The sequence below is a fragment of the Mauremys mutica genome, chromosome 3 (assembly GCF_020497125.1).
Source record: "Mauremys mutica isolate MM-2020 ecotype Southern chromosome 3, ASM2049712v1, whole genome shotgun sequence".
Lineage (NCBI taxonomy): Eukaryota > Metazoa > Chordata > Testudines > Geoemydidae > Mauremys > Mauremys mutica.
Window position 1 is genome coordinate 7,797,503 of NC_059074.1, and position 24,145 is coordinate 7,821,647.

The 24,145-nt window shown below is 47.4% G+C and overlaps 1 protein-coding gene across 9 annotated transcripts in view; it reads right to left on the reverse strand.

The window, feature by feature from the left end:
• The window catches only part of NCOA1 (nuclear receptor coactivator 1), a 342,124-nt gene that overhangs the window by 12,688 nt on the left and 305,291 nt on the right, over window positions 1-24,145 (reverse strand). For 6 of the 9 annotated variants that reach the window (XM_045009603.1, XM_045009600.1, XM_045009598.1 and 3 more), the window contains 7 exons: window positions 21,194-21,379; window positions 15,690-15,816; window positions 10,171-10,339; window positions 6,168-6,482; window positions 5,604-5,705; window positions 2,439-2,838; window positions 936-1,110 (listed from right to left, as the gene is read on the reverse strand). In XM_045009603.1, coding sequence (XP_044865538.1) covers window positions 936-1,110; window positions 2,439-2,838; window positions 5,604-5,705; window positions 6,168-6,482; window positions 10,171-10,339; window positions 15,690-15,816; window positions 21,194-21,379 — 1,474 coding nt within the window. The remainder of the gene's footprint in view (window positions 1-935; window positions 1,111-2,438; window positions 2,839-5,603; window positions 5,706-6,167; window positions 6,483-10,170; window positions 10,340-15,689; window positions 15,817-21,193; window positions 21,380-24,145) is intronic. The other 3 variants (XM_045009605.1, XM_045009604.1, XM_045009606.1) reach the window with 1 other exon arrangement.

Consider the following 24,145-nt stretch of genomic DNA (forward strand, 5'->3'; position numbering starts at 1 on the left):
TACTGCATGTGTGCGCTCAGTTAGAAAACCAATTTGCCGTGGGCTTCTGGCAATCCGACGATCCAAGGGCAAAATGCAAACAGGTAAGACTCTAAGGAGAAGCTCATGGTGTGTAAATGCTGACTGAGATTAGCACAGAGCCTGGTCTCCACCTCCTCATGCAGGCCCCATCACTGTGGGAGGTGACAGCCTGTATTACGTATCTATAAAGCCTCTATCACCATGGTATCTTGGTGGTATCTCCCCGAGCTGTATCTCAGCACGCCCAAGCACCAGCATGGATTACTCACTCAGAGTAACGGGGAGGGGAGGGATAGCTCAGTGGTTTGAGCATTGGCCTGCTAAACACAGGGTTGTGAGTTCAATCCTTGAGGCCGCAATTTGGGGATTGGTCCTGCTTTGAACAGGGGGTTGGACTAGATGATCTCCTGAGGTCCCTTCCAACCCTGATAATCTATGATTCTATGAGAAACTGGAGAGAGCTCACTGCTTTTGGTTTGGTTTTTTACAAGGTAATTATACAGTTAAAGGTCACGGCTGGATGGATGTTCTATAGGGAACCCAACATGCTACCCAGCAGGGTGAGTGGTTAGGGGATGGGCTGGTGTAGGACACTGGCTTAGTGCATGTGTGACCATGTCTCCCTCTAGTGTCTGGACCCAGGGACCATCACAACCTACTACAGACTCATAGCTAAAGGAGATCTGCTGTGGAAGAAGCCTGTGATTTTGGTGCTGAAGGTGCCAGGTTCAATCCCCTTGACGACTGTGATGTCAGTATCCATAGAGCCATGTTTTGTTACCCTGGGTCCCCTGCTTCCAGACCAGTTGGGGGCAGGAGCACAGACCTCAGCAGTTATTGCTCCTGGAGTGGGGAAGGCGGGATGATATCCTACCATCTGCGTGCACATGACTCTGACCTGAGGTTAGACTTACTTATTATTCCCCATTGTTCCTTGCTGCCAAGTCTTCATGTCTGGGGACTGGTATCCAGGGGTCGGTGGAGCTGACTGGAGCATGGGGCTCTGCGAAGGAGGAATCTGCGGCGACATCAGAGGGCTACTGGGGCTGAGTGATGGAGCGAATGCAGGCTCACTTTGCTGACCCATGCCTGGGAACAACACATAGACGGCTTCACTGCAAACTGTGCAGACGACCACGCCATTACTTAATAAGCTTGTTCTTAATCCCTCGGGACCCGAGTCTGCCAGCTTTACTCACACAGAGTATTACCTTACTCTTCCAGTAGTGTCTTGTGAGGATTTCCCCTTTTTTGCAGGTGCTGGAGTTAAATCTGAAGCATCAGCCTGAACTTTTGATCTTAGGCATCCCTCCTCCCCCTTTTTTTGGTTATTTGTATTACCCGAATACAGCATTTTGTAGCCAAATGGTGGGGGGAACCCAGAAGTTGCTTGCCATAAAGAGAGGGGTATTATTCCAGAACACAGCTGCCTGGAGAAGGAGCTGAGGTAACTGTACTGGAGAACAAGACAATGTCATTGTTGACTTGGCAGGACAATTTTAGTTGGTTTCCAAAGCCGCAATAGCTGTGGGGTAATTGTCTCTATTGATTAATTATAGAACCCAGATCTACCTTGCCAGATTCAAACTGAATTCTTTTTACATTATGGAAAAGTGCTGCTTAAGTGTAAAAACATGTGGAGCAGGTGCAGTACGAAGATGTCCATCTGCAGCCAATTCTGGACAAACTCACTGATTTAATCTGAGCCACCCACATAATCTGTACACAGGAAATAACCTCCATCTGCACCTGATTTCCGATACCTCATCAGAGCATGCACAAGGATTTGGCCTTTTTCAGACATTTAGCTTCTGAATGTAAATTTAAAGTAATTTAATTAAAATGGCCACTCTGAATTTTTCTCTCTCTCTCTCTCTTTTTAAAAGGGAAATACAATTATTTACGTAAATAGTATCAACTTCTAGAGATCTCTACTTTGTCTGAGGGGAACATTTGGAACATGGAGCCTGAAGAAGGGGCACCTTCCCAGAACTTGAAATCCATGCACTGAGATCCTCAAGTGAATGGTACTAATGGAATGCAAAGGCAGCACGGTCTAGTGGACACACAGCTGGACTGGCAGTCAGAAGAACTGGGCTGCAAACCTTGGGCAAGTCACGGCCTCGCTCTGTGCCTCAGTTTCCCCATACATAAATTGGGGATAATGATTCCTACCCACCTTTGTAAAGCTCTTGGAGATCAGCAAATGAAAAGCACCGTGTAATTATGACCTGATCTGGATTTCCTCCACCTGGGGCTAAGGGGTACACATTGAAGTCATTACGTTGGCCGTGCAGTATCTTTATTTACTTGCATCGTTTGTTGCCCCCGCTCATACTGCCACATACTTAAAGCATCACCTGATGAAGCAGACACTGAATGCAGACTCCACTTTAAGGGCACAGCCAAAGACGTACCTGACCCCGAGTACTGGAAGATGTTCTGCTGCATGGGAGGGGTCATCCCGGCACCAAACTGCCCTCCAACGTTCCCCATCATCCCTCTGTTCACCATGCTGTTGCGACTGGCCAGTGCTGCCTCAGGGTTCGATGCCAGCTGCGAAAAGGGGCTGGTGGAGGTGGGAGGGTTTCCTGGATTCGTACCGTAGTTGGGGGGATAGGGGAACTGCTGTGGGGGTGCCTGGGGGAGGCGAGCTGCCCCCATCTGCACTGGGAGTCCAGCTGAGGGAGGAAGGTTGCTCCCGAAGCTCTGCTGTCTCATTAATATGGCTCGCTGCTGCATTAGCTGCCTCTGCCGGTGCTGCTGGCTGTACAGCTCTCGCTGGCGCTGGGCCAGCATCTGTGCATTCAGAGGTGGCTGCAGAGGAGGAGGTAGATGTGAACGTTACGATAACTCTGCCCCCTGTCAGGGTAACTGTCCAGGGGATGGACAAATGCCCTTTCCGGCGACCTGTGGTGTCAATCATCATTTTGCAAAGAAAGCTAAAAACCCCAAAGAGCAATTGGGGAAGTTCTGTAAATCTGCCAGTTCGGGCAGATCAAAGGCAGAGCAGACTGGAAATATTAAGGAGCTGCCTCTGTACATGCTCATTCCTGTAACTGAATGGAAAATCTCACATGCTCACCCCATAAAAGCTTGAAAGACCCTGGAGAGTTGGGATTCGAAACACATGTTCTCAGCCTGGCTCTGAACAGGAAACCTTTGCAAGGGGCTCCCCATCTGCAGGGGCAGCTACTGGCAAAAATTTCAGCTTTGTGTCATTTCATGCAGCTGCTAACGAGAAAAACGCCTGTCCAAAAAAGACCATTTGTTTTGCTTCAGATCCCGCCCTGCTACCACAACCTTGCCTTTAACAACAGTTGTTGCTGGACTCTCTCAGCACAATCACTCACTTCATACCACTCCCTGCACACTGAGCAATCTCCCTCTTCCCGCCATCCCGATCTCCCCTCCAGATTCCCTTTCTTCGTGCCTGCGTCCCCCGGCCCCGCCACCTGTCCCTGCTTAGTTGGCATCATAATCCTGTCTTGCTCGTATCGCCGTATAATCGTTACAAGTGACATTTTAAAAGCCCGTGGTACTCAGGGGTGAAACTGGGGGAAGAAAGGTGGTGGCTCTCTTCCAAGCTCTGCCAACGTGAGTCACCACACGGGAGCACCCCTCACTGTGGAGTCTGTCAGCACCTGTGGAACTAGAACCTGGGACAATGGAGGTTCTGGGCTCCCAAACCTAAATCCCCACCGGGAGCTCAGGCCAGGTTTCTGTTGGGGGAGCCTGTGAAGCTAGACACTGCAGGAAGGAGCACTCAGCGGAGCCTGGGTGGCAGCCCTGCAGCTCCCTGATTGGCCCGCGCCAGTATAAGCGCCAGGAAGCCATTACAGGGAGCTGTCTGAGCCAGGACACAGACTGCCTGCTTGCTTCCGCGCTAGACCTGCCTTACTGTGAACCTTTGACTCTGGTTCCTGTCCCCAGTTCCTTCCCAGCTCCGCTACTTGGCTCTTTTCTGTAACCTGGTGCCTGACTCAGACTTCCTGGTATCCTGACCCAGCTCGACCCCAACTCCACTACACGTCTCCTGATGGCAACTCGGTAACTAACCAGTGCCCACCGGCTGCCCACGGCCCGGCCCAGACAGTCTGCAGTTGTTCAGTAGGATTGTGTTTGCTCTCTGGACTGTACCAGCTCAAAGTGCTCAATCACTTGGGCTTTAACGTCAAGCCCTGTCCCCAACCTCTCTCTTTGTCTGAGTTTTCTCTGTTTAGGAGTTTTCAGCTCTCCTGGGCAGGACCCTATCTTCCCACCTGCCTGTGAAGCGCTTGTGCACGTTACATTGATGTGCCGTATGAGATCTGCAGTGATCCAAGCAACTGTTGCCGTGGGCCATTTCCCTTAGCCTACTTTACAAAGTGCACTCTTAGTGAGCCAGGCAGTGTCGCCTAGTGGAGAGGGCACTGGAAACCAGGAGACTTGGGCTCTGTTCCCTGCTCTATGACATTGGGCAAGGCCCCTCACCTTTCTACGTCTCCGATTCCTACCCCCTCTGTCGGTCTTGTCTATTTAGACTGAAAGTTCTCTACAGCAGTGGCTGTGTGTTTCTCTGTGAGCGTACAGCTCCTGGCATGACAAGGTCTCTTGCCACCACCACAATGATAGCAGTGAGAAATGTGACTACTCCATTGCAGAGCATGCTATTGCTCCATTGCAGAGCATGCTATTTTCAAACATTCATAACTTGTTCAAATCAAGCCTCATTTTCACAGAGACTTGAAGGTGCTTCTTGTCAATTGAGGGCTATTTCCATGCCATCGTTCAATTCTCTAACCCAGCTATTTTGACTGTAGGGCTGTTCAAAACCATCTTTTTCAAGAATTTTCTATCAATTATGGGTTTGTTTCCCAAATGGCTGAACCAGATTTGCTCAAAGTTAATAAAATATCACAGTGGAAAATTTCATCCCAGAAGAGAAAGTTAGCAGCAGCTGAAGACAAAGCATTACAATGGAAACTATTACATAGTTTTGTCTGCAGCTATGGTGCCTGAGAGAATATCAGAGATGTCCAAAACTCATCAAAACAGTTTGGAGTCTTCACAGAGCCGTTGGAGTCAGTAATGGTTTGGGGGTGGCAAAGCAGCACCAATAAAAACCCACCGTGTGGAACAAAGTTACCAGAATGTGGCTACACCTTCCACCTTCTTTTCCCCGTATACCGAGCAGATATTTGATCCCAATTTACTGAAAGTGGATAGAACTCCTGGACCTGGGGCTTTGCAGGATCATGACAAAGGATTCAACTATAAGAGAACGTCATCCGTTACAGGGACCCTTCTCAAGGAAGTCCAAGCCAGCACCACTCGTCTCCAAGCAGCAATAGAGAATTTCCAGGTGGGAATGCTGTACAGAGGCTGAAGATAATATCGGCAGTCAGCTACACAGAAAATTCATTTGGGGCCATATTCTACTACCCTTACTCACGTTGAGTAGTACCTCACTCTGCAGTTATTCTCACTGGAACAGACTGAACTTATTGCTGCTTACAGATCAGTGGTGTAGGCCCTTGGGGATACAGTACTAATTTCCACTGGGCTGATAAGGGTGCCAACATGTGGCTTCCGACCATTACCTGAGGCGTAATCTGAGGCTGCATGCCTGCCCTCATACTGATGCCGACCGGAGAATTTGCTGCAAACTGGTTCAGGATCGCCTGCCGATTTTGGTGTATCAGCTGGAGGAGGAGGAAATCAGAAAGACCGTACAGCTCTACACCTGTTTTGGTCAGGTACAGAATATCTACAGACCCACCAACGGGAACTGGCTTCCCACAGCATTTTTCTTCCCTGTGTTTTTCCTCCCTACCTATCTGAGAAGCAGGTAATTCATTTAAAGGGGCTCTTACAATCTCTTCTAACTGCAAAATGGCGACACAGCACTTTTCCATTAAGCCGATTTCCTTCACGTTATTCCAGGTGCACATCCTCCTGCTGCTCTATTACAGAGGGGCACCCTAATGACAGAGCTTGTGGGATGGGCTGGCCCCACATAAGGAGAAGTGCTGCGCAAAACTCAGTGTGTGGCAGTTTACAGACTTCTGTAACCTGCACAGCACAGCTGGAGGGGAAGAGGGTGACTGCTGGGCAGCTCTAGCTGAGAGTTCTGGATTCCCCATAAAACCACAGTGAATAGTCACCTGCTGCTGCCCTTGTAGCCGCTGCTGCAGCTGAAGTCTCAGCTGGTTGGGCGCTGTCGGTGGCCTGTTTAGAGTCTGCCGTGGCTGCATTCCCATGTTGGTGGGGAAAGCCCCTCGGGGCGGTGGTACCTGAACCGGCATGGGCCCGAAAGAAGGTTTCTGCCTGACCATGCCTTGGAAAGGGCTGGGGAGATTAGCAGTAGGAGAAGCAGAAGAATAAGGCTGGGGGTACAGGCCAGGCTTCTGATCCATTAGAAGAGACGGTGTCGCTTGCTGTGGCTGGAATCTGTCAGTCAGCACTTCCAGGCCTCCTCCCTGTTTAAAAAGGGGGACAAAAGTGAGACCCCTTCTTAGCTGATAAAAATCCCAGCAGAGTTTCTAACACACAAAGCAACTGCCATGTGTTCCACTTCCCACAGAAGGTGGTGAAGCCCAACTCAAAGGGCCCAACCTTCCCTTCTCAGGCTCCTCCGGCATAGGCAGAATGGACTGCTCCTCGGATTAACCCAACAGCTGGCCCTGGCATTCACTACACTGGTACAGCCCACCACACTCCAGCCGGCTTGAGGCTAGTCACTGGGAATGTTCCAAAAAGCAACTGCAGGGAGAACAATTAATACCTCACTCCTCAGGGCCAGAGGCTAAAAAACCTTCACAAGGACTTTTTGCTTGGCCATGAACAAAGGCCACAATTTTCAGAAGGGCTCAGCACATGCAGTTGGGTCCAGATTTTCCAGGGAGCTCATTTCCCATTGTTGTCAAGGGGAGGGGAGGAAGGGGCAGGAGATTCTTTGTTCTCAGGAGTGGGGGAGGGGGGGAGGACTCTCCAGGTCTGCACTAGGAGCTGGGCTGTTTGGAAATCTAGCCATTTATTTAGGTGCCTACAGGGGAGCACCCATCATTGGCTGTGCTGTGACAGTGGGAGAATCAATTCAAGGCCAGGGGAACAGCATGGTATCTCCTACATTACCCTCCTATTGCAGTCTGCAAAGGGGAGGTGGCCAGGCTGGGGCTTCCCTGTGCCCCAGCAATCCCCAGCTATCATGATAGCCCTAGAAAGCTTTGACAGCTGGAGTAATAGCCGTCACGCTGCTTTCACTGACACAGGGTGACCGGACCAATGCACAGTCAGATCTGGATCGAGGAGTGTGCCTTCCTGAGCTGTGCTGTGGGCTCCTCAGCTGCAGTCCGGGATCGGGGTCAGTATATGCAAGTAAGCCGAATCAGACCACTCTGAGGAAGCTTCCACGGGGGAAATAGGAGAGACACTGTTCTGCTTTAGCTTTACTCCAGGTAGAGCAAAATAACTGGGACCGAGCAGAGAGTAAACTGCTAAGCTTGTGACATTGACTATGTGCTATGTAAAAAAACTCATCTTTCATGCAGTGTGGGAGGTAAATTCCACAATGGAGAACAGCTCACTGAAAAACATCCTGATTTCAGCCCCGCCTCATTAAACTGGGGGCTAGGTTAACTCGAACACTTCACCTGGCCACAACTCCCTGTCTGATGCTGCAGCAGAGAGGTGGTCTTAGACAATCAGTTACCAGATTAGAGCCCTATCCCATCAGGTGCTTGAAATCATTCAGCAACCTTCAGCATTGGTTCTGAGTCAGGGGAAAGGAACTCAGAGGTTTTGCTACTTTCTAGAGGTATGTCTTCCCTGCAGAGAGTTCACTCAGGTGACCGGTGCCTGGGTGTGAGCAGCCACTCTGTGTGCAATACCATGCCTGACTTACTGCACCCTTGCTGCTGCTGCATGTAGCCGTGTGTGTCGCTAGGACATCTGGGAGGAATCTCAAGGTTCTATGCTGCAGTTAGCTGAGATACTCCATGATTCTTTCCTAGTGAATTGTGGAAGACCTTGTCTGTCTTTCTAGGGGGGGAATTACGGGAAGGAGCAGCAGGACTGTATCCTCCCTGCAAAGTAAACAGGTGACCAGCCTGAGAGAAAGCGGCACCGAGGCTCTAACCCATACCCCGCCGTGCCAGCTAGCTCAGGCTGAACGCAACACTACACTCAGCTGAGAAGGTTTGTTTGTGGACAGGAGGTGGGCTAAGGTAACTCTACAGTGAAGACATACCATAAGGCAAGAGTATATTTGAGTTAGTTCCAGGTGGGTTGGAAATACTTTGGCCTAATTATAAACAACTTCAAAGTAAGAGTAAGGGTAAGTCTGTACAACGTACCCAAGGAAAAACAAACTGGGTTAGGAGGATGGGGTACATTTCAATTATGTATCCGAGGGGGAAACTAGCGAAATGAACTTCTTCCCAAAGGTGCCTGAATGCTGTCCCCATAAATATTTATGTCCAATACATATTTTATAACATTACATAAGTTATTACAAAGATTCATCTGGAGCCATGGAAAAAGCCCAAGATTAATATTGAAACGATACTTGGATGGAAGTAAAGCTGGATTTCAATTCCAAACATGAGACGATGCTCCGAGCCATAGACTATTAGGGAATTTGCTGGCTCAAGAGGGAAGATGATTGGCATTCTCACATAACTCTGGGCCCCAGGCTCTGTGCTCCAAGGCATCTTACTTCAGTATTTTACAGAGAAAGTCAAATGCCTAGTATCCTCCCTAAGAACAATACTGAAAGTTAGCTGGTGTGGTTATGGCGTTGGGTGGCCTGTATGAAATGAGTTTGGTAGATTGTAATCCGGGTCCCGGTGGACAGGAGACCATGGCACAAAAACCACCATACCACAACTGGCATCTTTACTGGCAGCCTCAGCAGAGGAATCAGTGACTGAACGTGCCAGGGAGACAGAATTTAAAAGTGGCTAGTGATTTTGATGCCCAAGATGAGATGCCTTAAAAGGGATCTGCTATTGAGAGGGCAGATGCTTGGAATTTCCTGAAAAACAACTCCACTATAAGGTGTCTCAGATTAGTCACCCCAAATCAATAGTCACACAAGAAAATTTAGCCTTGTCTCTAGATTAAAGCTGAGGCACAGCCCTGGGGCAATTGTGTGGTTGCTCTGTGGGGGCTCAGTGGCAGAAGCCCCCTTGAGTTCAGGGATAAAGAAGCAGGCCTTGGAAGAGGACAGGAATTCACTCTCTAGGGCTCCCTTTCTACGTCCATTCCAAGAGCACTAAAATTAATGACAGATTTTTGGTTTTAATAATTTTTTTGGAAACAAACATGCGTGTGTAAGTATAGTCTGAACTGGAAAAATAAATTATAGAAATAGTCGCAAACTATTTCATTACTTGTATGTCTCTGTTCTTTATATCTTTCCTATGATCAGGATTTCTTCAAGCAGTGCTGTTCTTCATTATTTATGAAAACCCGGCAGATTCTTAGAGGCCCAGATCCTGCCATTGGATCTGTGTGCACCCAGACGGAACCCCGCTGGATTAAGCTCTGTTTGTGCAGCTCCGAGGCAGGATCTGGGCCACTGCATGCGCTGCACAATGGCAATATTGAGGGGACTGGGGAACAACCCATCAGCCTGCGGTTAAATTGGAGACAGGGGTTGCTGCAATGAAAGCCAGGCTTGGTGGTAAAGGCTGTGCATTTTGGTACCAGCAGGGCCATTAAGCATATATTATGCAGCATAATTAAGGCTCAGGAATCTCTACTTGTGAGATTCCAGCTGGAGTTCTCTTCTGCACTCTAACCCAAAGGAAGATGGTGAGGCAGGAAAGCCTGCCAACTCTCCCCACTTCCCACTGCATGAGCCATTCAAGGATAAATACGTTCAGCCGTTTCCCACGGGGGATCACGTTTTAAAAGCAGGGGGCACAATATTGTATTTCATGGGGATATTTTCCAACTTTTTGGTAGAGCGCACTGAGAAATGCCATGGTATTAAGTATCCTCTTTGAGCCTAATGTGCTCTTTTGTTCCCATCCACATCTGGCAAGCAAGCCCCAGATGTTGGAAGCCCTCCTTTGCACTCATTATCAGGCCTCAGCACCTGGCCACAGCCCCCTCTACCCCCACCTCTACCAGTCCCCCCGCCCCAAGCACATCGCTTGCTACCTGGACCAATTTGTCAATCCCAAGAGCTCGGTCCAATTCCGCCAACTCGGTTTCATCTTTGCCACTCAGGAAGGACACAAGCTGCTCGAGGAGGGCTTTCTCGTCGCTCCGGCCCTCCGGCGTGGTGGGGGGACACAGGAGTTCATCCAGCTGGGAAGTGATACACTGGCTGTATGGACGACAAAGCAAACAGAGATGTTCAGTGTAGAAAACAGCTCTGCATTTCGGCTGCAAGGACCCCACATGGGAGAACTGCTTCTGCAGGGTTCCTCCCGCTGACATGCTCACTTGCCTAACTGGTTCTGAGTCTGTGCAACAACTCACTCTGATCTAGCAAGCGAACCCAAAGTGATGTTTGGAACGCACCGAGGGTGAACTTCACCCCTGCACAAGGTTTAGGCACCACTTCAGACTATTCTTGGACCTGTGCGCAGGGTTGAGTTTCAGAGCCTCAACAAGATTCTTATCAAACCTTGATTTTTCCAGGTTTTGTGCCGGCAAATGTCCCACTGGCTGGGAAAGACAGCGGGTGTTCAGTACAGAGAATCCTTTGGAAACACAAAGCCGGAGAGGTCTGGGAAAAGTCAGAACAGCTGACACTAAAGCCACTGAAGGCAAAGGGAACTGTTTAGGCACAAAAATAAGAAGCCTGAAGCATTTCCCCCTTGATATTCTTGGGGACGAGGTTAATATGTAATAAGAGACGTTCCAATGACGTGATTGATTGGCGTCAATGGGATTTGCTGGGCCTGACACAATGAAGGGAGCTATGGCACATCACACTTCTAGAAAAGCACAAAGAAGAGAACTGAAACATGCCAGCAGTTCCCAAGGAGCAGACCTGTTTATCCTCTTAGCTCCAGATGAGGACCAGATGTACAGTAAGTAACTGAAACTAATCTGATCAGGAACACTGCAGCCAATACACATAGTTTAATCCAGGGAAAGAAATATAAGGCACTGGAATTTCTTGACTGCAGTACAGGAACAGAGGAAGAAGGGGAGGGAGAGGTGAAGAATGGGGCTTGCTTCAGTCTATAACAAAGATTCTGCTGCTTGTAGCTTCATATCAAACCAAATTTGTGTGTGTTAAAGCTGCAGCTACACATCTAGCTGTACTGGCTCCTGTACCACAAACACTCCATCAGTCCACAGGAGGGGCATCAAATTCAGAGGAAAGGGCTGGATTCCAGGTTAAATTGTGGGCTGGAGGTGGCAGAGTGCCCTTGATCCACATCGGAGACCCCAATGAGATCAGTGGAAGGTTCACTCAGACATCCAGCGAACAATGAGGCCGTCACTAGTAACTAGACTGATTTATTCCTGTATTTCCTTCTCTGTGGCAACTCCCAAATGGCACCTGTCGAGGGTTTCGCTTCCACCCTGACCCCATTCGACACACTAGAACTGTCAGTAAATGTTGAGGCTGCCGTGACATCATTGGTCTCCGTGCTGATGCTCCAACCGGATTAGCACGAGACGGGAGTTCGCCCCTCTGACTCACTGGTGCAGGCTCCATGCAGACATCATGTTGTCTCTCACGTGTGGTTCATATTTGGAAGGTTTCTCTCCCGCCAAGAGGAGAAACTTTTTTTTTTTTTAAATTGAAGCTTAGATTCTGCACAATCGGAGGGCATGCCATGTAGGTCACACAAATACGTCATGCAGGCCAGATCCGCCCAGCAGGCGGTATGTTTGACACCGCTGCGCTGTGGCTTCTACGCAATACAGTAGTGCCACAAGGCCCTTAATGATCTCAGGGCTCCCTTGGGCTAGGACAGGGGTCGGCAGCCTTTCAGCAGTGCTATGCCGAGTCTTCATGTAGACACACTCTAATTTAAGGCTTCGCGTGCCGGTAATACATTTTAACGTTTTTTAGAAGGTCTCTCTCTAAGTCTATAATATAGAACCAAACTACTGTTATATGTAAAGTAAACAAGGTTTTCAAAATGTTTCAGAAGATTTAAAATTAAATTAAAATGCAGAACTTATCAGTTTAGTGTGATCCTTGCCCTTGCGTTTCCTTGCTGAGTTTTCCAATGTCTGGTGACATGTATTTGGATACTTTAAGCTGCACACAGGCTTCTGAGTGATCAGTTGTTAACTGGCTGGAACCCCAGATTGGCAGCTGAGGTGAGTGGAGCTGGCAGCTGGTAGGGCTGGGCAGGGCTGGACCCTGTCTGGCAGGGGGCCTGCGCTGGAAGCGAGGCCTGGACCCTGTCTGGCAGGGGGCCTGCGCTGGAAGCAAGGGGAGTGGGGCTGCGGCGGGGACCCCGGCTGGTAAGGGGCCAGCAGCCAGAACCCCAGAGCGGCAGCGGGCTGAGCAAATCAGCCCGCCCAGCTCTGGGGTTTCGGCGCTGGCCTGAGCGTCTCCGCCAGCCCCCGCTCTGGGGTTTCAGCTGCCGGCTCCTGACAGCCGGTGTCTCAGCCCACTGCCAGCCTGGGGTTCCTTCAGCCAGGCCAGCAGCGGGCGCTGAATGGGACCGGCGGCAGGACCCGAGCTGGCAAGGGGCAGCAGCGGGAACCCCAGAGCGGCGGCAGGCTGAGCAGCTCAGCCCGCCCCACATGCCATCAAAAATCAGCGCGCGTGCCATAGGTTGCCGATCCCTGGGCTAGGACTGTACAAACGCAGAGAGAGAGAGAGAGAGAGAGGAGCAAAAAAAAAAAATTAATTGGAGATATGCCAATCTCCTAGAACTGGAAGGGACCTTGAAAGGTCATTGAGTCCAGCCCCATCTTCACTAGCAGGACCAAGTACTGATTTTTGCCGCAGATCCCTAAGTGGCCCCCTCAAGGATTGAACTCCCAACCCTGGGTTTAGCAGGCCAATACTCAAACCACTGAGCTATCCCTCTCCCCTACCCTGAAGAGCTTACAGCCTAAAGAGACAAAGAAAGGGAGAGTAGTATCCCCATCTCAGACAGGGGACAGAGACAGAAATAATAAGAGACTCACCCAAAGTCACTCGGAGTCTGGGAACTGAACCTGGAACTCCAAACTCCCAGCCTGGTGCCTTAACTACAGCACCAATGTTCTTTACACAACCTGCTCGTTATGGGTTGATCTGCTATTTTACTTCTTGCAGGCCATCTCTTTAAGGGATTTCTGGGTGTGGCAACACAAACGCAAAGCCCTACGCTAATGGGACTATTATTCCACAGAAAAATCACAGGTCCCAGACACATTTCTAACAAGCTCCTGATATGTTCCAGCAAAATGGTTCACGGGAAACAATCCAGCCAAGAACAGAACCCCCTCAGCCTCTCTATGTCTTCCTCATGTGTACAGATGAGCACAGAAAGAAACCCCAAGTTTTCTAAAGACATGCAGCTCAGAGTGACCACAAGCTGCTCCACATGTATCTAGAGACCCACCAGCTTTATAACGTGAAGAGGACAGCTCTATCACACTCGAGTTAACGTGTATCTCGCAGCAGAGCAAGGGGGAAAGCTCTGTTAATAACAAACATACCCCTATAAGCTTTACATATGAAGTTCAATTTGAGCTTTAATAGGGCCTGTCAAATTGAAAACTGGAGCATGCGGCCAGTAACCTGTAATCAGATGCTGTCACACACACAGCTCCAGCAGTTTAAGAGCCTCTGCACAGACATTTGATTTTATTTAAAGCTTTGCTGAAGGCTGGAGCAAGACCTCTGGGGGGTTTTGGTTCAGAAAAGCCCTCTGGACTAGGCGAAAGGCTCACCACTTTGCCTCTGGGGGCCACTGTTTACGATTATTGGGATCTTCTTCCCACTCAAGGTCAGGACTATCTTATTAGCAATGGCAAAAATCTCACCCTTGTCACCTCGATGGTTAAACGCAAGTTTGCCTACTCTCCATGATTCCTGGTGCTGCTGCTTTCACATACAAGGAGGCAGCGTCACATTTACTCCTAACATTGCTGGAAGCCATTTCACCCTCTGCTTCCTTCCCCCTGTAAGGCATCCATCCCCTTGGTATCTGGGCATCAAATGTAGCATGCACGACAGGCAGGCTCTCTCTAGTCCCCTGGTTAGCTTTGTGAGTTTACATATAATGACATTTTTAATAAGTACTTTTATTTTATTTATGGCCATTGCTCCTGGGGAAAGGCCTCATTGAAACTATTTTGTTCTGTCCTAATTATATTCCAATAGCTCCACCTTATTGCTTAATGTTCTGTTCTCCTTCAGGAGCACAGCTGGTCATTTAGCAGACTGTTTACCTCCCCATCACAAGCCTTGATGTATTCACTGCTGATGAAGCCCAATTGCAGCTATTTTAACAGCTACATGGAAAACGCCATTCAGAGGTTTTGCTCAAGCAGAACTGTACAGTACCTCCCTTCTGCCTCAATTCAGGTCAAAGAAAAGTTTCTGCATGCAGAGTTTTTGCAACCTTCTAATTATACCACTAGGTGGCAGTACCTTTAATTAACGGACTCTATGAACTATCCTTAGTTATTTGGAAAAAATATTTCTCTCTCACACTGTCTTAATACTGATTTCAGTGTATCTGGTCTGTGAGGCACCTTTCATCGTTGACAGTGCACTAATATTATTCGTACTGGCACAGGGTGAAGTTCACCCTTGTGAAAATGGCCAGGACAAAGCTTGCGCCTCAGTGATGTTCTGACTGTGCTGGCTGGCCCTTCCATACAGGTGTGAATTTCACCCTTGTGCTATTGTATCTCCTCCAGTCTTAACTAGCTATGGTGAGAACGTTCCTCTCCCTCAACTCTCAACCAAGTGGATCGGACTAGAGCAGGGGCAGGCAACCAATGGCATGGGTGCCGAAGGCGGCACGCGAGCTGATTTTCAGTGGCACTCACACTGCCCGGGTCCTGGCCACTGGTCTGGGGAACTCTACATTTTATTTAATTTTAAATGAAGCTTCTTAAACATTTAAAAAACCTTATTTACTTTACATACAACAGTTAGTTCTATATTATAGACTTATAGAAAGAGACCTTCTAAGAACCTTAAAATGTATTACTGGCATGAGAAACCTTAAATTAGAGTGAATGAATAAAGACTTAGCGCACCACTTCTGAAAGGCTGCCGACCCCTGGACTAGAGAATATCAGGACATCTTAGTATGGCCAACATTTGAACTGTCTGATCACTTAACATACCTCATGTAAGTGTAACTTCTACAGGTATGCCTATGCAGCCAGTGAAAGCAAGTCTCGGTGCCCGGTTTGACAGACTCAAGCTCATGCCATGGCATTAAAATTAGCTGAAGCCTAAGGAGATGGGTGGGCAGGCTTCAGAGCCCAAGCTCCAGCCTGAGCCCGAACCTCAACACTGCTATTTTTAGTCATAGTGCCAATCTCAGACTGTCTACCTTTCACTGTCACTGCCCAGGGCTGACAATCGCTGTGTGGACACACCCATAGGGACCTTTACCCAAGGGTAGGCACAGCCATCTCTATCCACAGAACTACAACAAACCTTAAGCCTACTAAAAATATATCGTAAGAGGCTAGAGGAGGGTGGGGTGGCGGGAAGGCAGATTATCCAAACCCACAGTACTTACTCGTCTGGTTTATTCAAAGATACTCGGTTCATGGAGGCCATGGGGTTGTCTGCCCATGGAATCTGGTCACCCATTCCTGGCTGTCCAAACTGTTGATCGGAGACTCCCAACTCCAGTTCAGACAATCCTGATTGGGAAAAGCGAGAGTGGGGGAGAGTAAGTGTTACAGAGCAAAAGAGGGGTCATAAACCACTACACAAAGGGAGTTACAAGTCTTTCCCCATTCACTTATGTGTAAAATACCTTCAGTGTAAGGTGAAGGAAGAGTGGGGAAAATGCAAAGGAAGCTAAGAGTTCAGACGAATGTTAATGCCTGCTTAGACCTGAAATCCTTCTGGAGTCAGCGGAGATAATCCCTGGTTCACAGAGGTACAGAGGCAGTACCTCCCCCATCCCCAAAAGCATTCTGACACGAAAGTCTGAGCTGATTTTGTGGACAAGTACTACCACTACTAAAGGATTAAGAAACGGGGCTACTTAGCTCTTACATACGTGATGCTCAGATACCATGATGATAACACAGAATACATGCCAAAAACAGAGTGATTAAACGGAAATATGAACTCTCTCATCAGGCCTCCTTTACCACCACCTCAGATCAGGGATCCAGAGGGGCAGCAGGGTCAAGGGCTTGCTCCACATTGATGTCCTATATCTCTGTGAACAAAGCTCTAATCAGGCTGAGTACGTGAGATCTTACCAAGGCAATGGGAATTCACACAGCTGACTCCCTTCACTTGCAACACACAGCACACTGTCACCCACAGCCTAGGCAGGACAATTTAACTACTGCAGCTCAACTACACTGTCTAACAGACGGTAGCGGGACAGTGATTGTGTCATGGCTCTAACACTTTGCAAACAATAAGGAAAGGGATAAGAGTGCACTAAGATTTCAAAATAAATGACGCAAGTTTTCAGAAAATAGAGACACTCCAGCTCAGAGAGTTTGTGACACATACACCAAGACCCAGAGAGCTTTGTTCCTCATGGCAGGACTACGTGGCTGTTCTTTTCAGCCCCTAAGTAGCAGACATCAGCCAGAGCTTCCCTCATACCAACAGACATTATCTTCTGGGTACACTTCTATAGGAAGAGAAAGTCTCTCTCCAAGGCTGTACACATGGCGGCTTTGTGTAAGTGCCTCTTCTACAAAGAGCTACCAATGTTTTCAAGATGTAGCCAGTTAAAGAATTCTTTACTGAAAGTTGTTACCACTGGAGATTTTGCTTAAAAAACCAACCCAAAATAAAGCGCACACATATTCATGCCTTTTGACTTTCCATTCTGGAGAAACTCATTTTACAGGGAAAAGGCCAATTCAATCAATTTAAATTCCACAGGAGTTTGAGCCCAGCCCAGAACTGAGCAATTTATGAGGTCTGGAGACTTTACACCATCATCTTATTTGAAATATGAATTGATATTTAAGACTAAAAGCATCTTGGCTAAACTAACAATTGGACAGCAATGTAAACAGAGAACTGCAAGGGATCAGAAAATCTCTGACCATGGTGGCATCCCTTCTCCTGGGCATGCTCCCTGGGTCCATGTATAGTTCTATTATTTCCAAGGTTTCAAGTACTTATAAGGCAGTTACTGAAAATGAAAAGTCTTTATTTATTTTTGGTGTTTTTACCATACTCGGCCATGCTAATTCCTTTTACAATAAAAGGAATTATATTTACAGATGTTAGTGATTACAGAGGTGCATATCCTTTAAAGGACAGGATCTAAGCATGCCGCATGTTGGCCAAGTATGGCTCTTTGTCCTTCTCTAGCAGCTGCATCATGTAAGAGGTTTTGCATCTGCTGCTGTTTCAAACTTAATGGACCCGGTCCTTTAGCTCAAGCACTAGAGGTTCATGCTTTTAGATCTAGAGGTCCCAGCTTCCAATCCCACTGATGCCCTCAATCAGGTGCATAGTTACAAAGTGGCCATTACCCACAGATGACCCTACTATTGTTGCAAGTGGTCACTAGGTTCCTGCAAAGCTAGCCGTAAAATCGGAGAGGTCTGCCTGGATCTAGCTGCCACAGTTTTGTCTGATCAGCTAATCTGATCGTAGCTATGCACCAGCACATAAAGTCAACTTGCAAGTGTTCATTTACTTCGTGAAATTACTGTACAGTAAGACAACATTCTTAAGGTTGCTTGGCAACAGAAGAATAAAAGAAATTCTAGCAGCAGCAACATCAGCTCCAGCTGGGCAAGAGAATGCTCCATGCACAATTGCTTTGCAGCCTAATTCAGTTTCTTTATAGGCTTCTTTATGTTTTCACATATTTGCTTGGGCTGAAGCTTATGGTCTTCTCCAAACAACCACCGTCCAGCTGCTATCCATGTGACCCAACCTGCAAGATGAAAGTATTCAGAAATCCAGGTGCCATCTTCTCCACAGGCAACTTCCTTCCTCCTTCAGATAAACCAAGTCACAATCCAGATACTCTTTTGGTGCTGAGTCAACCTGATCCAAGCCATTCCACAAACTAGTCTTATAAGTGCAACTGAATAAGCACTTTAGATGGAGGCCACTGTGGGCAGAACCATAATAAAGACACCGTGCTTATAACCAGGACAGCTGGGACAAGGCACAACATAGGCAAACGGTGTGCAATTTCCGCAAACAGCTCTGCCGCTGCTTCTCAGTCTTGGCCTCCCTACTACTACTGTCCTAAGCCAAAGCTATATTATACCAAACTGTCTTTCTGAGGCTGAGACCAACTGCCAAGCTCATTTCACTTGTGAGCTAAGGCAAGTCCTCAAGCTAGGTCTCTGGTCTGGGAAAGCTAGTGCAAAACTTACATAAAATACAGGGATCAGTTTGAGTTAAGACCTGAGATCTCCTGCACCTACTAACTTCAGAAGGAGAAGAGGACACTCAGTAGTTTGTAGGAGGTACCCAGCTTCTCACAGGGTTGGGCTCAGAAGAGTTCTGCACTATAGCCTCTGAAGTCTTTAAGCTTTCTGCCTAAGAGACGGAAAGCAAAGAGTAGGATTATATGGTCAACTTTCATCTTGGCAAAAGCTTAACAGGGGTTTCAATGTTCTGTACTAGGTCCCAAGTTGCTTAATATAGTTATTAATGATCTGGAAAAGGGATAAGTAGTGAGAGCGCAAAATTTGCAGATGACATGAAGTTGTTTAGGTTAGTCAGCCCCAGAGAGGGCTGTGAAGAATTTCACGGAGACCTAATCAAGCTAGGTGAATGGGCAACATGATGGCAAATGTCATTCACCATTGATACACGCAAAATAATGCACACAGAGAGAAAAATGTGAACTACTGGTACACTGTAAAGGGTTCTACATTAACTGTCAACCCAAGAAAGGGACATGGATGTCACTGTAGACAGATCAATAAAAACCTCTGCTCAGTGCACAACTGCTATCAAAAATGCCAACAAGAAGTTAAGATCTATAAGGAATGAGATGGAGAATAATAATAAAAATGTTACAACGCTTTTATATAAATCAACGGTGCAGCCTCATCTGGATACTGCATACAATGCTGGTCACTTGATCTCCAAAAGGATACTGCAGAACTGGAGGAGATTCAGGGAAGAGCAACAAGAGTGATCAAGGCCTGGAAAACCTCTCCTATGCAGAGAGACTGAAAAGGTTGGATCATTACCTTAGAAAGGAGAAAAATACAAAGGGCCATGATAGGAGTCTATAAAAAAAAGAATCTGGAGAAGGGAGGTCAGCAGCATTTGTTCTTCCAGTCTCATACCAAGAGAACAAGGAGTATGCAATAAAATTAGGGTGGCAAATTCAAAGCCAATGAAAGGAAATACTTTTTTTTCCACACAATGTGTAATTAAGATGTGAAACTCACTGCCACTGAAAGTCACTGAAACCAAGAATAAATGGGACTGGACAGTTATATCGATGTCAAGAATATCCTGAGTTATCATAATTAATGGCAATAAAAATATTGGAAGGATATTAAACTGTATGCTTCAGGGCTCACGGTAATCTCAAACTACTAGAGATCAGGAAGAGACCTACGTAGGAGGCAGATTATCCCACATCTGCCTTTGGCAGGGTTCTTCCAGACGCTTCAGAGGAAGTTGTTTCTGGCCCCTGTTGGCGACAGGACACTGGACTCAGTGGACCTTGGGTCTGATCCAGTCTGGCAATTTCTATGGTCACATGTTTTCTTTGGCTTCCAGTTGAAGGTGAGTGGTCCTGGGTCTGTGACTTCCTGTGATCCATTCCCTGCTGTGGAGCTGCCATTACAGCACTTCTCTTCCTTCACAGAGGATGAAACATATGGGTCTCTTCTGAGATCATCTTTAGGATCTCGCCATGTTGATGGGGAGAGGTGGCGATACAGTAGCAATACTCTCCCTTGCTGGAGACCCCTGTAGCATAGTCTGGAAAGCAGGAATACCAAGGTCTCCAGCATTGTGCCACTAGTACCATCAGGTGCCCACCACACCAATTTAATTCGTTGCCTGAACTGGGATATTACTCCTGAAGCTTTTTATACACCTTTTTATGAGCCTCTTGGGAGCGTGTAACCAAAGTCATTTGCAGTCATGAAATCTCAGCCTATTCACGGAGTTTAATGTTGCCATTCAAAAGCAGCTTATTCATTCCAAGTTTTATGGAAAGATATTTAGACCAATTTCCAGGGGAATATGGCCCTTGCACTAAACTCTTAACAGCTTTATCTGGAGCTGGCAAGTTAGTCTGACAGTATCTGTCTAGAAACAGGTACAGGAAAGCAATGTCTGTTTGCTTCTCTTTTCGCAGTAATGCAGAATTTAAAAAAAAGTTGCGTTATTTCAAACATTCACATTGAAGTGGATTAACTGGGTTATCATTCCAAGACACCACAGCGGCATTCCCCAGCAGGTACGTGGACTAAAGGAAAGGGCAGTGCATGCCCTTTTCCAGATACTGCAGTGAAGGTGGGAGTGGCTTCAGAACAGTGTCTTTCAGCACCAACGTACGCAGTGTTGTTGTAGCCATGTTGGTCCCATGACGTTAGAGACACAAGGTGGGTGAGGTAAGATCTTCTATTGGACCAACTTCTGTTGGTGAGCGAGACAAGCTTTCAAGCTTACACAGATCTTCTTCAGCTCCGTGTAAGCTCGAACGCGTGTCTCTCTCCCCAAGAGAGGTTGATCCAATAAACGATATTACCTCACCTACCTTGTCTTTCCACACCAGTGTTAATCAAAATTTTTGCTTTTCCTTATTCTCTGCTTGGCGAAAGCTGGGTGGGATTGTTTTGCCTTACCCAGCTTGCATAGGGCCACCATCGGAACTGGTTTTCAAAACACAGGTCTAACATTACCTCACCTTCCCAAAAGGGAAATTCAGACACAAGGCCTATGCCCCATGTAAACCTTCTGCTCTGCACGGGGTGAATTTAACTTATCTTGGTGCCCTCTCTGCTATACTTTTATATTGGTAGATCCCCCAGAAACTGCAGGCATAACCTAGTAGGGAGCAGAAGGCCCAGATCAGCGGATCCCTGCGGGAGCACATACCTGTATCAGGCTGGAAGGGGTTTGGTCCAGTTACTGTCCCCCTGCCCTGCTCTGACGGTAACCCGGAATGCGGTCTGCTGCCATTCGTTGCAGGAAAATGAGCTGGCCTGAGCTGAACTGGCTCCACGGGGTCGCAGAACTCAAATGGGGACCGGCCAGCCTGCATGCCCTGCCCGCCGTTAATAGCTAGAGATTCATTAAATAATAAATAAGCATAACTCAGACAGCTTCCGAGGGCTCATCACGACATTACCAATGCTTGACTGATTCATCCTGCCAGCCAAAGGAGCTGACATCAGTGACTTTGGAGGGCAAGGGAGGGATTGGTGTGGGAATGGCCTACTCATGGCACTTGGGACTGACAGATGTGACTTCACTGCACAGAGCCCACCCCAGAGAATCACACCTTAGGAATGCAGGCAAACAAGGACACCACGCTGCCGATCAGCACCGGACAGCGACGTGGCTCTGATTTAGTACTTCTGAGAGGGCCAGCAATCCATGCTGCTGCCACAAGAGTGCTGTAGAGAAAGGGAGCAGTGCCCCAGTAGTTAAGCTGGGCGGGTGGAGGGATATGCAGGGCAGTCCATACTACAAGTCAGAGGATATGCAGAGGGCGGCTAGGTTTGACTGGATTCTTGTGCCTATGTATTATATGAAATAAGCACGTTTTGAACCCCAGTGCAAGAACTGCACAAACCTCACTCTCACTTCAGATCAACACAGGAGCCCCTTGAGGGGATAATGCACAGCTGCCCACTCACTGTAGTCAGAACTTGATCCAGGTACATACAGCGGGATCTCACTAACCCACACAGCACAGGGTGACATTCACCCCTGTGCAGTGGACCAACACTCAGCCTGAAGTGGGAGTTAAGTGATACCCATACTTCAGGCAGGCTCACTACCCAGGGCTGAATTCCAGCCGCCACTCACATACTCTCTGCTCTTTTCAGCTGTGATTTAATGGAAAAAAGCCTGTAGTGGGGTCCCATCTTTATTCACCCTGTAGAATCATCTGCACCTTCAAAGTTTTGTATCTCTTTTGATCAGCGCTTAGGCTGGGTTTCACCCCTGTGCAAAGCACTAGTGCAGAGCACAGGCCTTGCATGGGCTCTCTGCAGAGGGCTGAATGTCAGTGTCATGACCAGGCATCTCATTGCAGAGATGAAGTGCGTTTTCTGGGTTAACCATTGTAATCCACGCACCAGTTTAACCCAACAGCGCTAATTTAAAGGAAACTGGTTTCCTTGTGGGCATTTGGGCTTGAGATACATATTCTTGCTGGGAAATGATACTTTAAGTTCTGAAGTATATGGGGAGTCGGCGTTGGGAGTTTAAAGCACAGAGTTGGACACCTCTCACCATAAATGTACTCCTCCTCTTTGCCAATCTCCGTTTCAACCCTGTCTGATGTAAGGTTCTCTGTCTCCCAAAGACAATAAAGCCCCATTATAATTATACCCCTGTCACTACATTATGAATCTCCTAGTGCTCCGTTCCCTGAAGGTGCTGTCCATTTGAGTCTTTAGAATAAGAGTCCTTGGCATGCAAATAATAGGCTTGAGTGATAAGCGGCTGTCTGATCTTTAGCTATGAATTCAGTGGAGAGGTGATGGGACAAATTGGTCAATGGCTATGATTAGAGCTGACAGCTCCTTTTCAAGCTGTCAGACATCCCCCCTATTGTGGAAAGGCACAGCACGGCTCTCTGATGCATTTAGTCTCAGTGCAGCTGTCATTCAAAGCCCTCACCAGGTTTATTGCCCAGTGTAGTATCTTCTATCCAACTCGCGCTCCTACGTTTCCTCTCATAGCCGATATCCTGATCTTAGAGTCACATGGTGGCTCTTGATTCAGCTAATCTAATCCCCTTGCAGCATATGTAACACATAACCATGTCGCCCTCTAGTGGCTGGTCCCAGTGACTAGAACAACCTGCTTGCAACTAATAGAGTTTTTCTTTAATTTGGTGCTAGAGGCCTGTTTCCCAAGGATGACTGGTGTGTGCAGCTACAAAATATTCTCAGAGTTCAGGCCTCCAGAGCAGAATTTTGCTCCTGCTTACAACACTGTTGTTCTTCCTCATACTATGGGATTTTTTATCCTTCTAAAGATGCCAAATCTACATAAGAATGGCCATACTGGGTTCATCTAGCCCAATACCTTGTCTTCTGACAGTGGCCAGTTCCATGTGCTTCAGAAGAAATGACCAGAACAGGACAATTATCTAGAGACCCATCCCATGTCATCCAGTCCCAGCGTCTGGCAGTCAGAGGTTTAGGGACACCTACAGCATGGGGTTGTCTCGCTGCCCCACTATGGCTAATAGCCATTCATGGACCTATCCTCCATGAACTTACCTAGTTCTTTTTTGAACTCTGTTATACTTTTGGCCTTCACAACATTCGCTGCCAATGAGTTCTACAGGTTGACTCTGTGTGGTGTGAACAAGTACTTCCTTTTGTTTGTTTTTAACCTACTGCCTATTAATATCATTGGTTACCCCTAATTCTTGTGTCACATGAAGGGGTAAATAACACTTCCTTATTTACTTTCTCCACACCATTCATGGTTGTATAGACCTCTATCACACCCTCCGTTAGTCACCTTTTTTCTAAGCTGAACAGTCCCTGTCTTTTTAATGTCTCTTCATATGGAAGCTGTTCCATACCCCTAATCATTTTTGCTAAACTTCTCTGTACTTTTTCCAATTCTAATAATCTTTTTTGAGATGGGGTGACCAGAACTACATACAGTATTCAAGGTGTGGGCATATTATGGATTTAGATAATGGCATTATGATATTTACTATTTTATTATCGATCCCCTTCCTAATGGTTCCTAACATTCTGTTAGCTTTATTGACTACCGCTGCACATGGAGTGGATGTTTTCAGAGAATTATCCACAATGACTCCAAGATTTCTTTCTTGAGTAGTAACAGCTAATT